This window comes from Ranitomeya variabilis, chromosome 3 (genome assembly GCF_051348905.1).
Source record: "Ranitomeya variabilis isolate aRanVar5 chromosome 3, aRanVar5.hap1, whole genome shotgun sequence".
Lineage (NCBI taxonomy): Eukaryota > Metazoa > Chordata > Amphibia > Anura > Dendrobatidae > Ranitomeya > Ranitomeya variabilis.
In genome coordinates, this window is record NC_135234.1 from 606,779,441 (window position 1) to 606,805,659 (window position 26,219).

General features: G+C 42.9%; 1 protein-coding gene across 5 annotated transcripts in view; it reads right to left on the reverse strand.

The window, feature by feature from the left end:
- The window catches only part of SUGT1 (SGT1 assembly cochaperone of MIS12 kinetochore complex), a 169,270-nt gene that overhangs the window by 129,956 nt on the left and 13,095 nt on the right, over nt 1-26,219 (reverse strand). For all 5 annotated transcript variants that reach the window (XM_077297292.1, XM_077297295.1, XM_077297290.1 and 2 more), the window contains 2 exons: nt 14,146-14,236; nt 3,445-3,514 (listed from right to left, as the gene is read on the reverse strand). In XM_077297292.1, coding sequence (XP_077153407.1) covers nt 3,445-3,514; nt 14,146-14,236 — 161 coding nt within the window. The remainder of the gene's footprint in view (nt 1-3,444; nt 3,515-14,145; nt 14,237-26,219) is intronic.

Sequence of the window (26,219 nt, forward strand, 5' to 3'; positions counted from 1 at the left end):
TAAATCACTCACAAACCTATTCTAAAACACCTACAATTAAATGGAGCTTTAGGCTGTGTGGCACACGATGCAGATTTAGTGCGGATCCGCAGCGTTTTTTTCGGCGCAGAAACGCTGCAGATCCGCACCGTGATTTACAGTACAATGTAAATCAATGTTACAAAAAAAAAAAAGCTGTACACATGGTACAGAAAAATCAGTGCGGAATCGCTGCGGATTTCAAAGAAGTGCATGTCACTTCTTTTGTGCAGATCTGCAGCGTTTCTGCATTTCTGCACCCCTCCATAATTGAAATCCGCATTGGGAAAAACTGCAGAAAATCTGCATCAATTCCGCACAAAAAACGCACTAAAGCCGCATAAAAACTGCTGCAAATCCACAGCTGCGGATTCTGCCAAGAGATGCGGATTTTGTGAAGAAAATTCTGCACCTCTTTTCTTACGTGTGCACATAGCCTATGCGCTGACTGCACAGACTGCCATCAGTTCTCTGGGCCCACACATCAATAGCCTCATACATCTATAAACCTTTCAAGTTGGGTGTCTTGAGCCATCTTCCACATTTTGTGTGTGGGCACTTGACTGGTGCAATATAGTGCAATACTGCTGCGTTTAACTCCTCAGTGATCAGGACTGAACAGACATTAATGACAGGGCTACTTTTTTTTTTTTTGCCTCTTCTTTTTGCAGTTGTAATTTTTTTTATGTGACAGTATGAGGCTTTGTTTAATGCAGGACAAAATCACATTTTTCAATGCGGTTTCGAGGTACATATAAATTACTATGCAATTTTACAGAAACCTGCATAGTATAGGAAAAACGTAGACCAAAGCAATTTTTGGTTTATTTTCTTTTTAAATTATATTTTATGCTGTTCACATGTTACACCAAATAACCTGCCGTATGAATTCTCCAGGTTATTTCGGTCATCTGGATAACTGTAGATTGATTTGCTATATGGATGTAATAAAATGTATTTGAGATAAATATATACCGTATTTTTCTGACCATAAGACGCACTTTTTTCCTCCAAATTTGGGAGGAAAGTGTGGGTGCGTCTTATGGTAGGGATGTAGCATGTGGGGAGGGGGGCAGCAGCGAGTGGGATCGCACTGTTATCCCACTTCAGGAGGCAGAAAAATGTCCCCACTGCCAGGGAATCAGAGGGAAACCATGTGGTCCCGATGATTAAGTGCAGTGAATATTCATTAGCTACTCCCTGCCCACCTATCAGCTGAGCTGTGAGCCAGGAGCAGCAAATGAATACTACACTTAAGCAGGGACACACATGGTTTCCTCAGCGCTGATTCCTGCAACAGCTGGGGAGATCCGTGTGTCCGGGGGAGGAGGAGGCAGCAGCAGCAGGGTCCGGGGGAGAGGAGATCGCTGCATACCTGCCTGGGCTGGAGCTGAGTGCTGTGCAGTGTGCACAAGGAGGACCTGTGATGATGTCAGAAGTGGGCGGGCTGGAGCATCACATGGCAGCACAGAGCCCTCCCTCTTCTTGACATCATCACAGGTCCTTCAGACTTCAACACTAGAATCTGCTGGCTTCCATTACCTGTGCTGTGGAAAGGCAACAAGAGAGAGGGCTCTGTGTGTGCAGTCATGGGATGCTTTTACCTCACCACATGCTGGCTGCCACAATTAAGAGGTTAGTCTTTCCAAAACACAATAAAGCACTCTGCCACTCCTTTAGTGAACTATAACTCCCAGCATGTCATAGGATCTGCAGGACATGCTGGGAGTTATAGTTCTCCCATGGGATTTTAAAGCAGCACTCCAGTGTTATTTTGCAGTGCTGGAGTGGTGCTTTCAATATAAGCCCTGTGCCTCCATTCTTATACTCACCCTCCAGCATCTTCATATAGTACTTCACAGACACCACACTGGTCCCGCAGCTTCCAACATAATAACATACTATTATATATAATAACACCACATATAATAGTATGTTATTAAATATTTTACTACATTCTTTTGCTTCAAATATTTTTTCCCCTATTTTCCACCTCTAAAACCTGGGTGCGCCTTATAGTCCGGTGCGTCTTATAGTCCGAAAAATACGGTGTGTGTGTGTGTATGTTAATATATATATATATATATATATATATATATATATATATATATATATATATATATATATTTTAGTATTTTTTATTAGTTTAAAAAAAAAAAATCCAGATGTTCTATTTGTATTTATAGTTTCTGCATAATGGGACACCAATAGATTATTACATGATCTCTGGGAACATTTTTCCCCACTCTACAGCTCTGCCATGCCAACAGAGACCCAGCAATCACGTGATGCACTGCCGATGCTTCTATTCTTAACGGCATTCGCTGAGTGCTATGTAGCCAGTAGAGGAAAAGACAGAAGCAGTGATAAACCGCTTCCGTCTTCCCATCAGAGTTCCCAGCTGTGTAACATAGCCAGAAACCAAAAAGGCTATTGTTTTAACACTTGCAGGGTAAAATGTCTGATTGCATGGGGTTAAAGGCCAGGATCATGCACCGTAAATTTATGCAGCTTTGTCATTATCTGGTTAGTACGCACATTCTTATATCAGAATGCTGTGAATATATTAGAAATATAGAGTTTCTATACATAGCAATAAAAAAGTATAATTTATATGTACTGGATTAGAGATATATACAAGCATGCTTTTTGCTTTTTTTTAATCCTCTTTTTCGGTAGATCGTAACATAAAATATACTTGTCAGATTTTGATTTCTTGTTGCAAACACTCGTGCCCAGTTGTCTGACAAGATTATCATAAAGCAGGACATCCAAAGCCCTATGTAGATTACTACAAAAACACGCGGGGCACAGAAAGGGCACTTTGAAGAAGATTACATGCTCTGCTAATACAATGACATCATGCAAATCGGAAAACCTCTAAGAGAGGAAACAACTTTCAAATTGCAGTTGCCGTGGTAACAAAGTAATCCGGCAGAAGAGTGAGGCGGAATTTAAAAATGTCTCTGATTTAGGCAAAGTGGGGGGCTTCACATCAAATGCACTCATTAAATATATCAGCGCTTTTCTGATCCGCACATTTCCTCGTGCCTGTAGCAAAGAACATAATCAGAACATCCATTTTCCAAAGGACTGTGACTACTGGCAATAATGCAGCTCAGGACTGATGGAAAAAGGAAATAGTAATTCACTTAGTTTTACATGACAGCCATCAGGGTTACAGTAACACAAGCCCGGCGTTCATACAGCGGTTTACTGCAGGCTGAAAGTTGGGGGTCTTGTGTACCAGCGAAGCTGTCTGATCAGTGGTCAACATTCCTCATTAGCTCATTGGTATTCCTGCGCTTTTCATAGGACAACTTCATCTATATTAGAGCAGCACTGATGAATATCCAATTTAACGCTGCATGGCCAGAGGTTTGCAGACGGTAATAAATGTAATTGGAAACTAGTCCTGACACGTACCCCTTCCTGAGGAAAGCGCTTGCATTGTTAGGCTGGAGCTCGAGGGACCTCTTCGCATCCAAAGCAGCATCTGCATTAAACCAAAGCATTGAGAATTCATACACATTCCTGAATTACACTGGGACCGCAAACTACATCTGCAATGGAACGTGAACACACGCAGGTGCTCGGCAGGTGGACCGCCATTTAACCCCTGCTACACCCGGAGAGTAACAAGCCATACAGGCAGGGTAAATTCCCCGGAAACACCAATTCCCTAAAAGCATCAGCCACCACATTGAGCACAGTATGAGAACACGACTCGCACATGATGGGAAAATAAGCGCAGAATAGCAGCATTTAGTGAATTCAAAGTCCATAGCTGCAGAGGGCAGATAAACGCATGCAATGACATTCAACCCTTCGCCCTTGTAGCATTCTGGGCCTTTATCATTAGTACACATTTCTAATTTTAGGCATGTGCTGGTCAAATGTTGTATAACTTACATTTATCAGGTTATTACAGAGACCATTGCAGAAAAAGTCATTATTTCACCACATAGCCGTTGCTGTCTTTGTAATATTATCCCTTTCATTGTGTAGAAAAAAACATTGTGTATTTTCTCACTGAAACACATTTTGTTTAATGAATTAAAATCCTAAATTTCTTTTTACACTATACTGAGAGTGCCATTTTGATATGCCATGCCACTTTATGTCTCCATCTAATTTTTATTATGATTACTTTTTTTACTTGGACATTATTTTTTTTTTGCTTTATTTTTAAAGCACCACTCCAGTGTTTTTTTTATTATTGCAGGGCTGGAGTGGTGCCATTAATCTCAGTTCCCTGCATCTAGTCTCATACCAGTCAGCTGTCCCCAGCGCCACTCCGCTCGGTTTACAGCAGTTTGTGACCTGCCGAATCATGCCAGTGTTTGCTGGGCGAGCCAGAGGTCACAACTCAAAATAAGTCTGTGAAAGGCAGACCTAGGCCAGAACGGGGTTCTCAGACTTCCATTAAGATCTTGTGATCATAACCTCTGAATTACGGTCAGTCAGAAATTGGGGTCACAAGATGACGGCATAGAATTGGAGTGACGCTGGGAAGAGCTGAAGGCACAGCTGGCAAATATAATACTAGGGTCAAGTAACTTAAATAAGTAGGACCACTCCAACACTGAAATGAAAAGAAAAAAACACTGGAGTGGTGCCTCAAATGAGGTGTCCCACAAAGGTTAATAAAGAATTTTTGGGGACTTTTGTTTTATCATTATTTTTCGTATACCATAGCATCCCCACTTACAGGATAAAACAGACCTGACAAGTGACAACAGTCACTGCCAGGGTTGTTCTGAATTTAGTAATGTCCAGCTGCATGTTCATGTGATCGGTCACTTGGAGATAACACCATCACTAGTACCAATGGAGTAGTGGTGGCCTCCACTAAATTCACTATAGAAAGATCGAGGGAGGTAAAAACAGCTTTTCTCTTACCCCATTTTTAAATAAACTGTTCTGGTATTCAGAGATAATCAGAGCAGACGTTGCCCTTAGAAAAGCTAAAGTACAGAGACAATAATAGTGGTAGGAATTAGAAGAAACAGGTTTAGCTCTGGGGCAAAGGGGCTTCAAACTGAATCTATAGAAAAAAATAGAAGGATCGGTCACTACTATAACCGCTCACACTCTAGTTGGCACCATCTGACATAGAAATGAATGGCACCATTGTTCACGGCAACACAAGCAGAAACCCCGTGAGGTGTGTGATCGGCATCTATGAGACGTTTATGGCATATCCTGAGAATGCCATCAATTTCAGAGCTGGGAAAAACCCTTGATCTGATATCTATAAACCTATAAAAATGACTACCACAAACAAAATGGTATACAAATAATCTATCTTCATTGTAATGTAATTTACATGAGTAAAACCAATTAAAAATATGGAGAATCGTCATACTACCAGAAATCAAAAGGGGAGTAATACATCATTCTTCATACATGATAATAAGGCAGATATATCAATAGTTCTATTAGTGATATGTGTGGATATTAATATAGTCAAGAGCTTCCTTAATGGTACATAAGTTCTTTAAATAAAGTGTAGATACAAAGATGAAAGATATTAAAAATATCATACAGAGAACTACCATGTTTCCCGAAAAATAAGCCCCAGCATGATTTTACAGGATTTTTGGAGTATGCTTGAAATAAGCAATATTCCAAAAATAAGGCCTAGTTACAGTCAGGGCCGGCATTAGTTGGGGTAGAGGGTAGCACTCTCTTAGGGGCCCTAGCTGTTTTTATTCCAAGCTTAAGACTGCTTAAGGACCTTTGGTGACATCATGGTCATGTGAAGGAGAAGACCAGCAGCACTTTCCCTTTAATTATAGTGTGCTTGAGGAAGGGACCCATGGTCCAGACTAATCTACGGTAAGTAGAAACTGCAGCACCATATCTGGCCCAAATCTGTTTGGACTCCTTGCCGGATCAAAATAAATAACACTACAACAAGATCTACAAGTCCCATTTTCTTTTTATGGTGCTGAGGTTTGTACATCAATCATGGTCATGTTACCATGTCCTCACCAAAAACTCTAACTGTGGAAGTCTAAAGAAACTAAACAGGAGACAGGAGGTATGTACCATATGTGCAGTGTGTGCATATACGTGAGTATGTAAGTGGTGTGTGTGTGTGTGTGTGTGTGTGTGTGTGTGTGTCACCTTGGTGGACCTGCATATAACAGGCTAGCTGTTTTTACACAGTCAGGGAGCTGACCAGACTGGATGTGTCTTGGAACTAAAGAGAGACAAGCCAGAATCCATGTCTGAGGAGAGTCTGCACAGAAAACCACAAGTTTCCGAGGTTGCTATGGACAATAGCTGTTTTGTTCGACCGAGCTGGGGTTAGCTCAGCCGTGTATGAATAGCCTGTTCTGTTTAGTTAGCGCCTGGACAAGACTAGGGATTTATGTTTATAAGTTTGTTTTGGTGCTGTGCAAACTGTGGAAAGTAATAAAAACTGAACGTTTGGACCAAAACTGCATTGTCTGTGTGAACGCTACCCAAGGCTTAATGTGTAATGTTTACAATTGGTGGATGTAATGGAGTGTGAAGTCCCAGAGAGCACAGGCAATTGCAGTGAAAATACTGAATGTTCGGGGTAAAGGCAGCTACAGCATTGTGAACACAGCTTGAAAGCTATTAGTCCAGGTGCAGTAACGGCAGCAGCAGACCCAACAGGAAACCAACAAACTTCTGATCTAGTGGTATCACAGCAGCAGAAGTTAAAGCAGCAGTTTCAGCAGCAGTTGCGGTATAAGTTACAATAGCAGCAGAATCAGCCTCAGCAGCAGTAACAACAGGTCACAGCAGCAGCAGATGGCTCTCCTGGTAGAAGCCATCCAGGCCACAGAGATGGTATCACCTGCTAGCCAAAGTGACGGTATCCAGGTGAGGCAAACAGTACGGGAGACATTACAGAAGAAGACTTAGTAGGATGCGTTTGAGAGGGTGTCAGACCGATAGAAACTGCCCCCTGAGCAATGGTGAAAAAGATCCTAGCTCCATTCTTTACGCCCGAACTGCGGAAAGCGTACTACGACCTTGCCCTGCAAGATGTAAAAAAAAAACGACAAGCTCAACCCGGAAGTTAAAGGCACAGTTGGGCTTTACCCTGCCAGACCGTGCACAACGGATGCACCTCTGGCGCTACCAAAGGGACAAACTTCCCCGTTCCCAGATGTTCAATCTGTTACATCTGGTGTGCTGCCCAAGGAGATCCTCAAAATGCAGATGACCATGTGAGCCTTGTGGAAAGATTCTTGGACATGGAGACCATCCTGAATAATCAAGGGAATCAAAGGTTACATTTCTGGAAGACTCGAAAGCATGGGGCCCAAGGCCATGTCAGAAGAGTGCACAAAGACTTAGGAGGTGATCAGAGTAAAATTCCAAAGGTTACAACTTGTACCATTATCTGTTGGAGGTGTGGAGTTCTGGGTTATGTATCAGTCATTTGTCCCTTAACCTCAGACCCGATGGACTGCAGCTTAGTCCGTTGCTACTCCTACTTCGCCTATCCTGGCAAGGGGCCTCAGAAATGCCAGGTGACTAAACAAGTGTCAAAGTGACGTGGCTTCCGGCCTCAGCGAGTTTGGTGACCCTGGCAAGGGCCACACTTCCGGGGATGGAGGTAAGGTGTATCCATGGAGACACCAAGAACTATCCCATGGCCCAGGTCGACATACGCACAGACTGTGGTTCCATGTTCCACCAAGTGGGAGTGGTTAAGGACTTGCATGTTTTTTTTTTTATCGGTCGAGATTTTCCTTTATTCTGGTACTTATGGGCAAAACATGTAGCATCCAATAGTCCAGTATGCCAGTAGGAATGGGCTATGGTATCAATGTCACATGATGTAAACTGTGAATTTCTGTTCACTGTACTGGCTAGAAAGGAGGATGAGGAAGCATGCTGTGAAGCCATTATCCCTGACCTGGAGGAGTACCAGGCCAACTTTGGGACTGCCCAGCTCAGAGACTTAAGAGTAAAAGGTACTCTGGAAAATGTAAATTGGGTCCCCGAGGAGATGGGAGCCAATAATCGGTTTCCATAAGGTGGCATGCATATTGATCTGTTGTGTCGTTCTTTACTAGCTCAGCAGTGTATGAGTAGCCAGGATCTGTTCAGTTTAGCCGACAATGGCTTAGTCGTCTATGAGTAGCCGGTTCTGTTTAGTTAACCTATTGACAAGGCTAGGGATTTATGTTTATGAGTTTGTTTTGGTGCTGTGCAAACTGTGAAAAGCAATAAAAGCTGCACATGTTTAGACCAAAACTGCATTGCCTGTGCGAACGCTACCTAAGGCCTAATGCCTACCAAAAAGAGTGAATCCCTACAATACATGTGTATGTGTGACGTGTGTGTATGTGTGACGTGTGTGTGTGTGTGTGTGTGTGTGTGTGTGTGTGCACGTGTACATGAATATATTTGAATAAATGTTGATTTTTTTTTTTCTTCTGTTCAAGAATGTGCATTATTGTTCATGAAAAAAAAAAGACATCTCCTGAAAATAAGCCCTAGCCCATCTATTGGAGCAAAAACATATCATCAGACTGTCCTATTTTCAGGAAAACAACAGTATAGGAGATAAGTACTGGCATTTATCCAGACCCATACAAAAGATGAAAAAAGTTCAAGGATATATGTGCCACAACGTGATAGTTTAATAATAAATCACTATTTATGGATTATACTCACGCGTGCACAAGCCCCACATGCGTTTTGTCGTCACTTCCTCAAAGGGCAAATGATTCCAGTAATTACTAGGTACTCTATATACCTTGCCTGCGAGTATTTTGTGCCCTGACTTTTGATGAATCCACATCTACTAATTTATTACCAAGCCACCATTGTGGCACATATATCCTTATACTACTTGCATGTTTTGTATGGGGCTCAATATATAACACATTTCTATTTCCTCATAGATAATACTATTTTCATCTATACATTATTTAAACAACTTATGCACCACTGAGGAAGCTCATGACTATATCAACATCCCCATGATATTTATAACCAATGGAGCCCTGATATGCCCTTTCTTATCATGTAAGACCAATTGCGATGTATGCTCCCCCTTTGATTCCTTATAAGGGCTTGCGATTGAATGTGACAAGTGCAATCCGCAAAAACAAACACGAAAAAAAATCGGATTGCATTCACCCCAATGTTACTCTATCTAATCACGCAGGTAAACCTACATGTGTACAGTGTACAATCATGCGGATTTACTGCATCTAATCAATGGCTATGGGTGAGACTACTAGAGTCTCCGCTGCAGATAACCGACATACTGCAGATTATAAACCCGCACCGCAGGTAAGTTTACGCAGTGTGGGAATGGGAGTTATATAAATCCCATCCAATGTGCTTCTAGTGCAGAACGTAGCGCTGCTGAGCTACGTCCAAAATGCTGCGCTTCCTGATCGTGGGCACGCATCCTAAGTCTACTAGATTCATAACTATCATTCATGTAAATGTAAATAGCATTTAAAGCCAGGACAAGTTAGCTGTTTTGAACAGCTGACATGTGCCCGCAATAGCGGCGGGTGAAATTGAGATTCACCCGCCGCCATTAACAAGTTAAATGCCGCTGTCAAACGCTGACAGCGGCATTTAACCGGCGCTTCTGGCCGCGCGGCCGGAAATGCTCGCATCGCCGACCCCCGTCACATGATCGGGGGTCAGCGACGCGTCGGCATAGTAACCAGAGGTCTCCTTGAGACCTCTCTGGTTACTGATGCCGGATTGCTATGAGCGCCATCCTGTGGTCGGCGCTCATAGCAAGCCTGCAATTCAGCTACATAGGAGCAAATCTGATGATCGCTGCTATGTAGCAGAGCCGATCGGGCTATGCTAGCTTCTAGCCTCTCATGGAAGCTATTGAAGCATGGCAAAAGTAAAAAAAAAAAAAAAGTAAAAAAAATATGAAAAAAAATAAAATAAATAAAAATAAAAAGTTTAAATCACCCCCCCCTTTTGCCCCATTCAAAATAAAACAATGAAAACAAAAAAAATCAAACCTACACATATTTGGTATCGCCACATTCAGAATCGCCCAATCTATCAATAAAAAAAAAAGGATTAACCTGATCGCTAAACTTCGTAGTGAGAAAAAAAATTTGAAACGCCAGAATTACGTTTTTTTGGTCGCCGCGACATTGGATTAAAATGCAATAACGTATCTGCACCAAAATGTTATCATTAAAAATGCCAGCTCGGCACGCAAAAAATAAGCCCTCACCCGACCCCAGATCACGTAAATTGGAGACGCTACGGGTATCGGAAAATTGCTCAATTTTTTTTTTTTTTTTTTAAACAAAGTTTGGATTTTTTTTACCACTTAGACAAAACGTAACCTAGACATGTTTGGTGTCTATGAACTCGTAATGACCTGGAGAATCGTAATGGCAGGTCAGTTTTAGCATTTAGTAAAACTAGCAAAAAAGCCAAACAAAAAAGTGTGGGATTGCACTTTTTTTGCAATTTCACCGCACTTGGAATTTTTTTCCTGTTTTCTAGTACAAGACATGGTAAAACCTATGATGTCGTTCGAAAGTGCAACTTGTCTCGCAAAAAACAAGCCCTCACAAGGCCATATTGACGGAAAAATAAAAAAGTTATGGCTCTGGGAAGGAGGGTAGCGAAAAACGAGAACGCAAAAACGGAAATGGGCAAGGTCTTGAAGGGGTTAAAAGGGTGTCTGGTCTTCTGATGATTGTCTGCAGCCACTCTATGTGACAGCAGACTTGTGAATCTTGAGGGTACGCTCCTACATTCAGGAATTGCTGCAGTTTTGATGCTCCATATGTAGGCAGTGTCAAAACCGAAGTGACCAGATGTTATAGCATAGTGGATGGGATTTTTGGAAAATCCATGTCCACTATGTGACTATGCGCACCGGCGGATCACCCGCGACCACTGACACGCGGCGTGTCTTTCAGGACAGCAGCATGTCAATTTCAAAAGAATATTATAAATCTGCATGGCTCAGTGAACACATACGGATTTACCTGTGTTCAGTAGAAGGCAAGAGTTTTGTATGCAGAGAAAATACTCTGCCGTCCTGTTCATTACGGATTGTCGGTGTAGCCTGACAGTATGCGCACCACACGCTGTCAGGATTCTCAGATGTTAAAGGAAATCTGTCACCACATTTGACCTAAACTATTACTATGGGCATACAAACTGCTGAGGGGAATGATCCCTGTGTGTCTCATATCAGATGCCGTGTTACTGACAAATCATCTTTTATCACTTCATATAAATTACCTCTTCCAGTATAAGGGGCGGATGGTGCCGGGCGGATGGTGCCTGGAAGATGGTGTCCCCAGAGCTTGATTTACATCAAGGTTATATGCACACGATCAGTAAACGCTGCGAGCTGGACACTGTGTACTAGTGTAGCGTCCAACCCACAGTGGCTAGATGTTACAGCATAGTGGATGGGATTTCAAGAAATTCCATGTCCACTATGCGCCCAGAGGCGCCCACTGCTCACCTGCGGAGACGGACATGCGACGCATCTCTCCAGACCACAGCATGTCTATTTCACCCATACAATGTATTGGACGCGGTGAATCCACACGGTTCAGCGAACACATGCGGATTCACCTGCGTTCAATAGAAGGCAGCGCTTTGGATGAAGCGGAAATGCACTGTGTCCAAAGTGCTGCAAATGTTTGCTTCTCTCTGAGTTCTGCTCTACTGCAACAATATTGTAACCCTGTCTGCCTGTGAGATGGAAGCTGAGAGGAACCTGCAGATGTGTCCGGTATAATCACACACAGCTCTGCAGTGAACAGGAGAGCAGAGAGCGGCCATCATATATCACACTGGTAATGCCAATTCAGGTAAAATAAGCTCTGGAGGCAGAGTTATCTTCCACATAGCATCCGGCCCAGAGCCTGGAAGACATTATATAAAGTGATACAAGAGGATTTCTAGGATTTCTCAGCAACAACACATCTTATATAAGACTTAAAGGTAAGACTGTTTTCAGCATTCTATAAGTCTGCATTTCCATATTAATGCTACATGCCTATGATCAGGAAATAGCAATGCTTTGGACGCAGTGCATTATCGCTGCGTCCAAAACGTTGAGATGTAATCACGCAGGTAAATCCGCATGTGTTCACTGAATCATGCGGATTAACTGCATCTAATCAATGGATATGGGTGAAACTACGTAGTGAAGACTAGCGTCTCCGCTATAGATAATTGACATGCTGCAGCTTTTAAAGCCGCACCGTGGGCGAGTTTATGCAGCGGTAAATAGAAGCACAGTGGGAATAGGACATCTATAAATCCCACCCACTGTGCTTAACCCCTTCATGACGCGGCCCTTTTTCGTTTTTGTGTTTTCGTTTTTCGCTCCCCTCCTTACCAGAGCCATAACTTTTTCCGTCAATATGGCCATGTGAGGGCTTGTTTTTTGCGGGACGAGTAGTACTTTTGAAACTCATCATTGGTTTTACCATGTCTTGTACTCGCAAATGGGAAAAAAATTTCAAGTGTGGTGAAATTGCAAAAAAAGTGCAATCCCACACTGGTTTTTGTTTGGCTTTTTTGCTAGGTTCACTAAGTGCTAAAACTGACCAGATATTATGATTCTCCAGGTCATTACGAGTTCATAGACACCAAACATGTCTAAGTTATTTTTTATCTAAGTGGTGAAAAAAAATTCCAAACTTTGCTAAAAAAGAAAAAAAAAAATGTGCCATTTTCTGATACCCGTAGCGTCTCCATTTTTCATGATCTGGGGTCGAGTGAGGGCTTATTTTTTGCGTGCCGAGCTGACATTTTTAATGATACCACTATTGTGCAGATACATCCTTTTGATCGCCCGTTACTGCATTTTAATGCAATGTCGCGGCTACCAAAAAAACGTAATTCTGGCGTTTCGAATTTTTTTCTTGCTACGCTGTTTAGCGATCAGGTTAATGCTTTTTTTTATTGATAGATCGGGCGATTCTGAACGCGGTGATACCAAATATGTGTAGATTTGATTTTTTTTTTATTGTTTATTTTGGATGGGGCGAAAGGGAGGTGATTTAAACTTTCATATTTTTTTTTTTTTTTCATATTTTTAAAAACATTTTTTTTTTACTTTTGCCATGCTTTAATAGCCTCCATGGGAGGCTAGAAGCTGGCACCACTCGATCAGCTCTGCTACATAGCAGCCATCTGATGTTCGCTGCTATGTAGCAGAAATGCAGGTGTGCTGTGAGTGCCGACCACAGGGGGGCGCTCACAGCAGGCCGGCATTAGTAACTATAGAGGTCTCAAGGACCTCTATGGTTACAATCCTGATGCATCGCCGACCCCTGATCATGTGACGGGGGTCGGCGATGAGGTCATTTCCGGCCGCCTGGCTGGAAGTGCCGGTTAAATGCCGCTGTCAGCGTTTGACAGTGGCATTTAACAGGTTAATAGCGGCGGGTGAATTGCGATTTCACCCGCCGCTATTGCGCGCACATGTCAGCTGTACAAAACAGCTGACATGTCGCGACTTTGATGTGGGCTCACCGCCGGAGCCCACATCAAAGGGGGAGACACGACATGCGCAGTAATAGTACGGCGCATGTCGTGAAGGGGTTAAAATGTAGAACATAGCGTTTTGGATACAGCGCATGTGACCTGCGTCCAAAACGCTGCTATTCCTGATCGCGGGCACAAATGTGGTGACAGATTTCCTTTAAGACTGAGAGCAGGCACTCATGTGATCGCAAGTATACAATCTGCCTACTTCCAGGCACAATCCGATAGAATCCAATTCACTTCTATTGAACAAGGCAGAGCATGAGAAATACTAGCAGTTATGTGACTGCCCGCTCTCACCAGCAACACCAGCGTGCAATGCGCACGGTGTCAGGATTCAGATGTCTGCAGGCCAATCAACTAAATGCAGCCTTCTATTATGTCATGTCTGCATAAAAAAAAATAATCAGCTTATTGGTCATTTCATCAGTGACCGTTTACATAAATCAGGAATAAAATGTTCATCCACCAAAAAAAAAAATCAGTTCATATAAAATGGCCATTTAATGCTAATTTTCGGACTCTTGCAATAATTTAGCCACACTGACAGAGAATGAGCAAATGTAAGCAGAAACATTGCAACAAAACACAAGTGTGAAAAATGGTGGTTACCGTTGTAGTTGTGAAGAAGAATGTGCGCATAAGCTCTTTGGCTGTAGTACTCGGCGGCATCAGACTTCTCTTGCAGTGCTTTTGTCAGCTCCTGTAATTCAAGCACAATTTTGCTATTCATTTGTCTCTGCCTTAGATTGCTGGTGAGAATAGCTCTCCTTAGTGCTGCAGAGATTAAACTCCGCACGTCTAGAAGAGAATAATCAGCTTAATCAATAACAATGTCTGACAAGAAATTTCTGCTCCTCAATGATTACCTGTAATGTAATGAATAGGGCAGATCACTTGCAGAACCGCATTTTCTTATTACAAGCAGCTAATACATTGCCAAAGACAGTAAAATAGCTTCAGCCTCAGAGAGGATAGCAGAAATCACGGGAAACTAAAGTCCATCATGATAGTCGGGAGATTAGCTATTAAATATTATGGGGCACAATAAATAAGAGAGGGACGTGCAACTAACAGAATTCTAAGTGGATATGTAAGGTAAAACATACAGTGCTCAGCATCACCTCTAGTTTACTTTCAGAATCAACTTTTTCTATGGGATAACATGTACTATATAATTGTCTAAGGGTCACTTCCGTCTGTCTGTCTGTCTGTCCTTCTGTCTTTCTTTCTGTCACGGATATTCATTGGTCACGGCCTCTGTGTCATGGAATCCAAGTCGCTGATTGGTCGTGGCAAAACGCCCACGACCAATCAGCGACGCGCACAATCCGGAAGAAAATGGCCACTCCTTACTCCCCGCACTCAGTGTCCGGCGCCCGCATACACCCCTCCGGTCACCGCTCACACAGGGCTAATGCCGGCGGTAACGGACCGCGTTATGCCGCGGGTAACGCACTCCGTTACCGCCGCTATTAACCCTGTGTGACCAAGTTTTTACTATTGACGCAGCCTATGCAGCATCAATAGTAAAAACATCTAATGCTAAAAATAATTAAAAAAATAAAAAATCATTAGATACTCACCTTCCGCCGCCTTTCCCGCTCCTCGCGATATTTCGGCTGGTCCATGCAAGCGGCACGTTCCGGTGGCAAGGATGGTCTGGGAGAAGGACCTGCCATAACGTCACGGTCATGTGACCGCGACGTCATCACAAGTCCTGCACACCTGCGCGAAAAGGACCTGCCATGACGTCACGGTCACGTGACCGCGACATCATCACACCCTGGGACCGGAAGCTGCCGCCTGCACCCCACACAGGCGACAGAACTACAACGCGCCTGCGGAAGGGGAGTATATGTTTATTTTTTTAACCTGTAACATACGTGGCTGGGCAATATACTACGTGACTGCCCAATATACTACGTGGCTGGGCAATATACTACGTGGCTCTGTGCTGTATACTATGTCGCTGTGCAATATACTACGTGGCTCTGTGCTGTATACTACGTCACTGGGCAATATACTACGTCACTGGGCAATATACTACGTGGCTCTGTGCTGTATACTACACGTCGCTGGGCAATATACTACGTCGCTGGGCAATATACTACGTCGCTGGGCAATATACTACGTCGCTGGGCAATATACTACATAGCTGGGCAATATACTACGTGGCTGGGCAAAATACTACATGGCTCTGTGCTGTATACTACGTCGCTGTGCAATATACTACGTGGCTCTGTGCTGTATACTACGTCACTGGGCATTATACTACGTCACTGGGCAATATACTACGTGGCTCTGTGCTGTATACTACACGTCACTGGGCAATATACTACGTCGCTGGGCAATATACTACGTCGCTGGGCAATATACTACGTCGCTGGGCAATATACTACGTCGCTGGGCAATATACTACGTCGCTGGGCAATATACTACGTCGCTGGGCAATATACTAAGAGGACATACATATTCTAGAATTCCCGATGCGTTAGAATCGGGCCACCATCTAGTACTACATATTACTTCCACAAATGTGAACCATTGATTCCAAACAAGATTTGTTATTTTGCACACTTAAAATTTAAATTTTTCTAACAAATTCATTTAAGACCATGTTGCAAAACCACCACAATGGAAATTTTAGCAGCAAAGCTGAAAGTTTAGACTACAAAATTGTAATTAACAAGAATTCAACCACTAGTAAGTCTAATTATTCACTGAGCAGGTGTCCAGCAGACAGATGACTATAAAGGGCAATTACTTGGTAAAGAAAACCCATTCCTATTTCATGAGGTCAGAAATGGCACCACATGGACGAGAAATGTCACAAGACATGAGAAAAAAATATTTCTTTACACAAGAAAGGTGAAGGCTACAAGATTAGAAAAGCTTTACTCAGTCACAATATTGTAGCAAAATTGATACAAAAATGTAACAAAGATGGAACAGTCTGCAACATCTCAAAGAGACGCCCAGGCTGACCATAGACGTCAAAGGCACCAGTCAGGTCCCCTATGCCCTCTATCCAGCAGCATTCACATATGTATTATTATATTCCCTGCCTATCCACGCCTTTACACCCTTTGTCACTAACATCCATGTTTTAAAAAAAAGTATTTATAAAAAGGTGGGTTTTTTATGCTAATTAGGGTTTTATCTAGTCAATGGGGCATTCATTTCCCCAGACTAGTCAGCCTTTTTGCATGCCATTACGCCCCTGTGGGAGTGATAACATGATTTGCAAGTGCCGGCGTCATCACCAGCACCCTGCAAATCTCGCGCATGTGCCCGTTCTAATCGGCAACGTCATTGCACGCTTCAGAGGTGCACAACGCATGACCGGAAGTGAAGAAGATAGTGTAGAACATGTACGTGAGCTTACGGTCATGCATGGTGCCAACAATGAAATATGGTGATGGTAGTTTCCTTATGCAGGGCTGCATAGGGCGGATGGTGTAAGGGAGCTACATTTCATTGATCCTATCATGAAAACATAGATGTACAGCTCTATACTGTAAGAGAACAACACCTATCGTGAATTCTGAAGAGATAAGTTGTCATCCCTCTCAGGTTCTAAAAGACGAAAAATCGAAAAAGATAGATGTTGCAATATGTTGCCAACTTGTTCATTCCATGTTTGGAAGACTGAGATGGTTTTAAAAATCATTGAGGTCATACAAAATACTAGCTGTAGATGGCTTTGATGTGGGGGGGTATTCATTTTTGCATCTAGTTGTTTAGTGACGTGGCTGACTAGAGGGCACAGCCTAGCTCCATACAAGTGTATGGAAGCCAGGCCACTCTCACTGGCCGGGACATGGAAAGGGCATGTAAGTTCGAAGGGCAGCGCAACTGCGCATGCCCGAATAAAAAAATAACAGCACAGGTGCCGGGAACGCTAAGGAAGGAAGAGGAGGCGGCGCCCGGCGCGCAGAGGCTCTGAATGACGGCTGTGGTGGGAAAGACCTGCCCCCAGATCTAATTTGAGGCATGAGGGGGCACATTATAACAGCGATTATTGCAGCGTTGGCAGGGACCAGAACTAAAAGAGCCACCTTGACAGAATGCAGCATTAGTGCTGCACAAGGTGGCTCTTTTAGTTAAAAATGCCTGGGGGGGGGGGGGGGGGTGACAGGTTCCCTTTAAAGTGCAGATTTTACTGTTCTGGTTTGTGGGTGCCATGACCAACTGGAAAAGCCCCTGAAGTGCATTTGGGTTTGGGAGTTCAGAATTAGGTGAATTCCTTATGGGGGGACAGAGAGCAGTGGTGTTTTTCCAGAGCCTTTACACTACCAGTAACATATATTTTCATTGACAGATGACAGACCTGAGCAGGGACTCGCTTTTTTTGTGGATGGAGTTAAAGCTTTTATTGGGAACATTTTTTAAATTCGTTTATTAAACAGCAGGAAAAAAAAAGGATAAAACGTACATGTTTACATACAGCCAAGCCAATACAATCACATCATATTATGTTTATAAGGATAATACAAATGAATACAAATAGGAAACTTATGCTCATGATGCAGATAAACTATCTAGGCCCGGTCCGGTAGAACTGAAAATATTATGTTATGTTTAAAATATTTGCAATAAACCTTAATAAAACCTAGACAAAACAAAAACGAAAAAAGAAAAAAGGCCCATAAGCCTTAACGTGCCGCCAATAACCCTCCCCACCACAGCAATTGTCTAGTGGCGAATCAAGGCGCGAGTCATTACATTCTCCATCCCTACCACATATCATGACGGAATCGAGTTATCTACCACGCGTCGACATAGTGGAATATGATGAATTCCAAACATCCCAAATCTTGTTAAACTTTCCTAAACAGCCCCTGTTCTGGTATAGAGTTCGCTCATATGGTATAATTGAATTTATTAAGTCATTCCAGGCCCTAAGAGACGGGTGAGTACCCCCCATCCAACACAAAGCTATTACCTTCCGTGCCATAAACAGTGTCTCCCTTAAAAAGATCTGGGTGTGATGTCCCCACATCTCTTCCTCCATCACCCCGAATAAGCAAACCAGTGGGCTGAGGGGAACAGGCATATGAACAAGGGACGTCAATAACGAAGTTATCTCGTTCCAAAAGGATTGAATGATTGGATATCCCCAGATCATGTGTGTAAAATTAGCCTCTGCAGTATGGCATCTCAGACATTCTGGGGAACTAGACCACCCCATTTTAAATAATCGTGTCGGTGTTAAATACTAGGGTTGAGCGAAACAAGTCGTGCATTTTCATAAGTCGCCGACTTTTGGCAAAGTCGGCGTCTCATGAAACCCGACCCGATCCCTGTGCGTGGTCGGCCATGCGGAACGCGATCTTGGCGCTAAAGTCGCGTTTTGCGCCATTTTTTCAGCCAATGAATGAGCGTGGGCAGAGTGATGACATGGGTCTTAGGGGAGTGAACGCCTATCGTCATGTTATCGCTTGTGCGTAGTAGGGATTTGGAATGTGCAATACGAAATTTTCTGTGCTGGGACGGAGGGGAGAGAGAGAGAGAAGAGAGGAGAGGGGGAGGGGGAGAGAGGGGGAGAGAGGGGGAGAGAGAGAGAGAGAGAGAGAGAGAGAGAGAGAGAGAGAGAGAGAGAGAGAGAGAGAGAGAGAGAGAGAGAGAGAGAGAGAGAGAGAGAGAGAGAGAGAGAGAGAGAGAGAGAGAGAGAGAGAGAGAGAGAAAAAAAAAAAAAAAAAAAATCCTTCATTGGGTTTCGTGTTTCGGCCGAAACCCGACTTTTCACGGTGGTCGGCCGATTTCACTCGACTCGACTTTTAAGACAGTCGGGTTTCACAAAACCCGACTCGACCCAAAAAAACTAAAGGTCGCTCAACCCTATTAAATACGATTAATGTAATATATACAATTGAATCATTCTGTTATTGGCCGAGGGCGATACCCCCACTGGGGACTCCAAAACCATCTCCCAGTCCTCCTCATGAAGATCAGGAATTAGGGCCTTACATTTTTCCTTAACTGCCAATGCAGTGGAGTCAGTACCTACAGATAACATATATGTGTACAATGCAGAAATAAGACCACGGGGTCCCTGGGATTTAGAGATACCCATTAATGGGAAGGATGATATCATTTGCCCAGTATTTACCCCACGTAGATGCGACTGTATCGCCGACCTAAGTTGTAAAAACGAAAAAACTGGGACCTCGGAATGTTATATTTGGTTTGAAGTTGTTCAAATGACATTAAAGTATCTTGTTCATAAAGATTATTAACTGAGACAACACCACACGAGATCCAGAACTGTGCGGATGGGTGATCCACCAATCCCGAGAAGTATATGTTATTCCACAGCGGCATCTCAGCTACAACACCCTCAAAATGAATCACCCTCCTCACCTGCTTCCAGATCAGCCTCGCCAAACGGAGTAATGGTAGCATTCCGGATACAGTGGGCCTATCAATTTCCAAAAAACCTAACGGACAATCAAACTTCGCAGCTTGGACTAGATGGCTCTCCGAATTTGGTAACCAACTACCAGGCATCCATGTACTCAGGGCCCTGACCTGTCAGGCCAAATAATCTTGTTTAGATCTACGTAGAGTAGTCAATTTAAGTTTAGGTCTAGCTCCCCACCATATGAAGGATGAAGTTAGAGAATTTAGTTTTGAGAAAATGGACTTGGGGACAGGAACAGCACTATGTTGAAGGGAGTAATTAAGTTTCGGGAGCAATATCATCTTAATTAAGTTTATGCGCCCTGAAACAGATAATGGCAATTTACTCCACATTGCAAATTTATATTTAACCAAGTCTATAAGTGGGAGAATGTTAAGTTGTAAATCAAAGTTACTATTTTTTGGTATAATTATCCCTAAGTATTTAAAGCTGGACACCACTGATAACGGGGACAACCCGTCAAGATGGTCTGTTGAACTATGGGAAAAAGAGGCATCAAAGCAGATTTATCCCAATTGATATATAACCCGGAGTGCCCACCAAATCCATTTATAGTATTAATCACCTGTGGCAGTGTCTCCTCCACATCATCCATGAATATTACCATGTCATCCGCATACAGACCAATAGTATCCTTGCGGTCTGCTATCGTGATGCCCTTAATAGATGGAGTGGATCTCACACGTATTGCCAATGCTTCAATTGCAAGAGCAAACAGGGCCGGGGAGAGAGGGCAACCCTGACGGGTTCCCCTTTTCAGGGAAAACATCTCAGACATGGAATTATTTATAATTATCCGGGCTCTGGGTTTCATGTATATCACACCGATCCACTTTATGAATTTAGGACCGAATTGATATTTCTCTAAACATGCCAATAGGAAAGGCCACTCAAGAGAGTCAAATGCCTTGGCCGCGTCCAGCGAGGCCATAGCCCACCTATTCTCCAATACCAACATACTAAATTGAGCTATTGACTGAACTCTCCTAATATTAATAGACGTATTTTTACCTGGCATAAAACCGGTTTGGTCTGAGTGAACTATTCCCAGGATTATCGCGTTTAGCCTAGTGGCCAATACCTTAGTAAAAATCTTGTAGTCCACATTGACCAACGAGATGGGACGGTACGATCCACAATCTAAAGGGTCCTTTCCTTCTTTCTTAAGGACTATGATATTTGCATCATAATAAGAGTCCGGTAGAGAGCCTCCCTCCCATATCCTCTGAATATTGGGAACATTTTACATAACATTTTGGATTACATCAATCCAGCACTGTACGCTGACCACTTACTGTATTTTGGAGTTTCCATCTAAATCTCCGAATGACATGATTCAGATGACATGCCCGACAGATCCAATCACTATAATGAGGCAGCAGTTAGTACACAAAACTGTGGCTGACGGCACTTTTTTGCACAAAAAAAAAATTAATAAATAAAAGGTCTCACACTGCTGGATCATAAGTCAGATGGTGTCTACAGTGCCTCCATCTGCCTCGTTATAGGGAATCTTCTGCTGGGGGTTCCATCTGAATCACACATTTCAGAGATTTACACGGAAACCCTGATGTAAGCGCTCAGCGTAGAGTGAAGGATAAGTGTGAGACAAGAATTGGCCTAATTATTTTACACCATTCCTGGTGCGGTATAAGTGATAAAACGACTTTATTCTTCAGGTCGGTGCAATTACAGGAGATACCAGATTTATATTGTGTTAGTCTGTTTGACTGCTGTCACACACTAAAACGTTTTTGTTTTTTCTCAGAAACAAGTTTCTGCATCACGATTAGTGATGAGCGAACGTGCTCGGACAATATCTTATCAGTGCACGCTCAGGTGTTATCCGAGCATCTTGGGAGTGCTCGTATATTATGTGGCTGTATGATTTGCAGCTGTAAGGTCCCTTTCACACAACAGATTTTTGCAGGCACAATCCGGCGAGTTTTGAAAATAAAGGATCCGGCAAAAGTTGCCGCCAGATGCGTTTTTTCTCATAGACTTGTATTAGTGACGGATGGCCTCACGTCTGTTTTCTATTCTGATTTTTGGGAATAATAATAAACAAAAACCAACAATTCAGAAATTTATTTTTTGGGGGAATTTTTGTATGTGTTCCGCGTATGGTAAAATTGATAAGGCAGCTTTATTTTTTAGGTCAGTACAACTACAGCGATACCACTTTTATCTTTTTTTTATGTTTTGCCGCTTTTACATAAAAACAATTTTCTAGAAAAATAATTTTTGCATTGCTTTATTCTGAGAGCTACAACTTTATTTTTCTGCTGATTGAGCTATATGGTGGCCTGTTTGTAAGACAAGATAGTGTTTTCAGAGATACCATTCTTATTTACGTTCGCCTTTTTGATAGAGTTTTATTCCACTTTTTGTTCAGCACTATGATGAAAAGGCATTGATTTTTGCCCCCTTTTTTTTTTTTAAGGTGTTCACTGAAGAATCCCTTACTAGTTTAACAGTTTTATAAGGGTATGTGTCCATGGGCCGTATTACATCCGGAATAGCTGCGGATTGAACGCTGCGCAAATACTAATAATAATGCTGCACATGGCCCCATACAGATATTTGCCCCATATAATGCTGCACATGGCCCCATAAGATGCTCCATACAGATAGTTGCCCTGTATAATGCTGCACACGGCCCCATAAGATGCTCCATACAGATAATTGCCCCATATAACGCTGAACATGGCCCCATAAGATGCTCCATACAGACATTTGCCCCATATGCTGTTGCTGCGATTAAAAAAATAAAAATTGCATACTCACCTCTCAGGCCCCCGGCACTTGCTATATTCACCTGCTCCCCGTTCCACCGCCGACCGCTGATGTGTCTTCCCCGTTCCTCTGCACTGACATTCAGGCAGAGGGAGGCGCGCATTAATCGCGTCATCGCACCCTCTCACCTGCATAGGACGGGGAAGACGCAGCGGCACCCGTCGGTGGAACGCGGAGCAGGTGCACGGTCTCTGCACGTCTGTTCCCCGGCAGCTTCAGTAATTAATATGTGGCTCCACCCCTATGGGAGTGGAGTCGGGTGCATATTCATTAATATAATGAGTGGTATCAAATGACCGCGCTCACTACAGGAAGAAGCTGCCGGCGCCAGGGAACCAGGGACGTCCAGGGACCGCGCCAGAAGGTGAGTATTATTACACAGCTCTGCTCCCCCTCCCCTGCTGACCCCTGGGTATGACTTGAGTATAAGCCGAGAGGGTTACTTTCAGCCCAAAAAAGTGGGCTGAAAACCTTGGCTTATACTCGAGTACCCGAGTATAGTGAAGGAAGTTTGCCCACTGACAAAGACATGAACAGTCTATAGTTTTATGGTAAATTTTAACACATAGATAGAATATCAAAAATTAAATGCAGAAAATCACATTGTATAAATTAAATAAATGCATTTGCATTTTGCAGAGAGAAATAAGTATTTAATCCCCTACCAACCATTAAGGCTATGTGCACACGTTGTGGAAAGGTGTGCGGATTTTTCCGCACTGATTTTGGTAAATCCGCACTGCAGATCTACTGCGGAATTACCGCGGGTTTTCCGCGGTTTTTGTGCGGATTCCACCTGGGGATTCCTATTGAGGAGCAGGTGTAAACTGCTGCGGAATCCGCACAAAGAATTGACATGCTGCGGAATACGCAACGTTTCCAGGCGTTTTTTTTCTGCAGCATGTGCACTGCGGATTTTGTTTTCCATAGGTTTACATGGTACTGTAAACTCATGGAAAACTGCTGCAAATCTGCAGCGGCCAATCCGCAACAAAATCCGCAGCGTGTGCACATAGCCTAAGAGTTTTGGCTCCTACACACCAGTTAGACGCTCCTAATCAACTCGTTACCTGCATTAAAGACAGCAGTCTTACAAATTCACCTTTATAAAAGACTCCTGTCCACAGACTCAGTTAATCAGTCAGACTCTAAGCTCTACAATCAGCACTGCTATGTACAGTGAAAATCACAATCTACATTAAACGCCAGATACTGGCTTTCACCAGAGAGTCTTCATGACAAGCACAGAGATTTTCAGCAGATTTCCAGCTGTCTTGGCAACCCATCGGCGCCCACCATCACTTGACAGGCACGCCGAAGGGCTCGTGGAATGACGTGCCCGCCTACAAGCATGTGTTAAATGCTGCGGTCAGAGAATGACAGTGGGATTTAAGAGGTTAACCATGAGCTAAGCTACTAAGCACACATGAAGCCATCATCTGCCGGGAAAGATGCGGGGCTTGGTGTGCGAGTCCACATCAAAGCCAGGGACACAACATATGCTGTAAGAGTTAAGTCTTACTTTTCAAAGGGGGTGTACTCATTTATGCTGGGCACTGTGTGCGTATATAAACACAGTGCTGTGCAAAAGTTTTAATCAGGTGTGGAATAAATGCTGCAAAGTACAAATGTATTTAGTGAGATATTCATTAAAATATTTTCAAACGGATGTACTAATTTATGCTGAGCACTATTATCAAATAGATCTTTTTCACCTAATGTGGCAGGCGTACTTACTTTGAAAAACTATGTCAAAATAACTCTATAATCCTTAAACTAAAACTTAGATTTTAGAAGCCCAGCGGGAGCAGGAATCCTAAAGTGCTAATGTTAATACAAGGCAATTCACTCGCTACTTTACCCGCAAAAATGAATGTAACATCTAAAAGAGACGGATGACCGAGCCGAAATTTGGACTGCACATACATTGGTTCATGAGAAATGAGAGTGAATGAACCATAGCAAAAGTGAAGAAAAACATCCATATGCAGAGTGGTCTTCCCAACCGCCCCACCAGTTGTCTCCACTACGAGATAGACTTACTACACGTCTTTCTGCGTGGCGGTAGTTTATGTGGTGCTTGCATTTCACTCCAGTCAAATTCCTTCTTCATTTGTTAACAATATACCGATACAGTTTGGAGGAGTGCGTTTTCATTGTGAAAACTGAGTCCGGGTGCCATAATAAGCTTCTAAAGAAGACTGTTGGTCAAAACCCGCCATCCAAACCATGTATTCTGAATTGGTGAATAAGCTGGAACGTACAGGAACATTACTGGCTAGGCATGATGGAGGAGGTCCGGACATGTCTGAGGAAACAATTCAAGGTATAAATCATTGACTTCTGGCATCACAACACAAATCTTTGCACAGGCTTTTCCAGGAGCCAGGCATGTCGTATTCCTCATGTCAGCGAGCGGCCAAGAAAGGTCGTGTTCACCTGTACAGAGTCACTGTCGTTCAGGAATTGTAAGGACCAGATCAAGAGACAAGAATTTGTTATTATCAGCAGATCCAAACCTTAACTGATGAAAAAGAAAACACATTGGACTATACGTGGTACACTGGCGAAGCCTGGTTTTTTACCTCTGTGACTACATCAATTCACAATAGGTAAGGTATTAGGTGCACCACCTCACAAAATGCTATAAATATATATTAAATCTCTAAAAACTAATAATAAACCGTAGATCAGGGTGCTACAACATGCATGGAGAATGCCAATATCAGAAAAAAGAGAAAAGCCAATGCATAAATGTGCACACTATAAGATGAAAGAAGTATCAAAATTTTATTGTAAACATACAAGGACACATATATCACATAAAACCATTTAAAAACATGACATCAAAACACCCTTCCCCATCAGGTGTAATCAAATATACTCCTCTATATATAAACACTGTAAATCTGGGCCCATATAAGACTACTACAGGCAAGAAAATTGCATCAATCTGTTATAATACAAAACACAGCAACCTATATACATATATATCCAATAATAGTAGGTAAGACCTAGAAGCCTGTATGTAGTCAATTGGAGGATTGAATCCTGTATTTGAAGACAAAATGAGGGTGTCCCCACAACTTGTCTGAAGCAAATAACCATAGTACCTATACGGCAACACCCAGATGAGTATGAGCCCTATTGGAGCAAAAAGGATATGCAAAGGATATACCAAACAAATGGAGCATATCCTTAATAAGGTTTAAAGGCAATAATTGGCAGACTGCCATAAATGAAATCAGTGCAAAAGCTTCCCTGACGAAGCTGCCCAGCAGCAGCGATACGCATGGGATCCTCCCACACCCTTCTCCCTCCCCTCACTCCTCTGGATTCTGCAATTGAATTGGATCCTCTGCAGCTTTTTCACTTTTATCTGCAGATCTACATCACACTAGAGTGTGTGGCTCACAGGTCATCTATGCTTAGGGTAGGCTTATACTCTTCGGTGCTTTTGCAC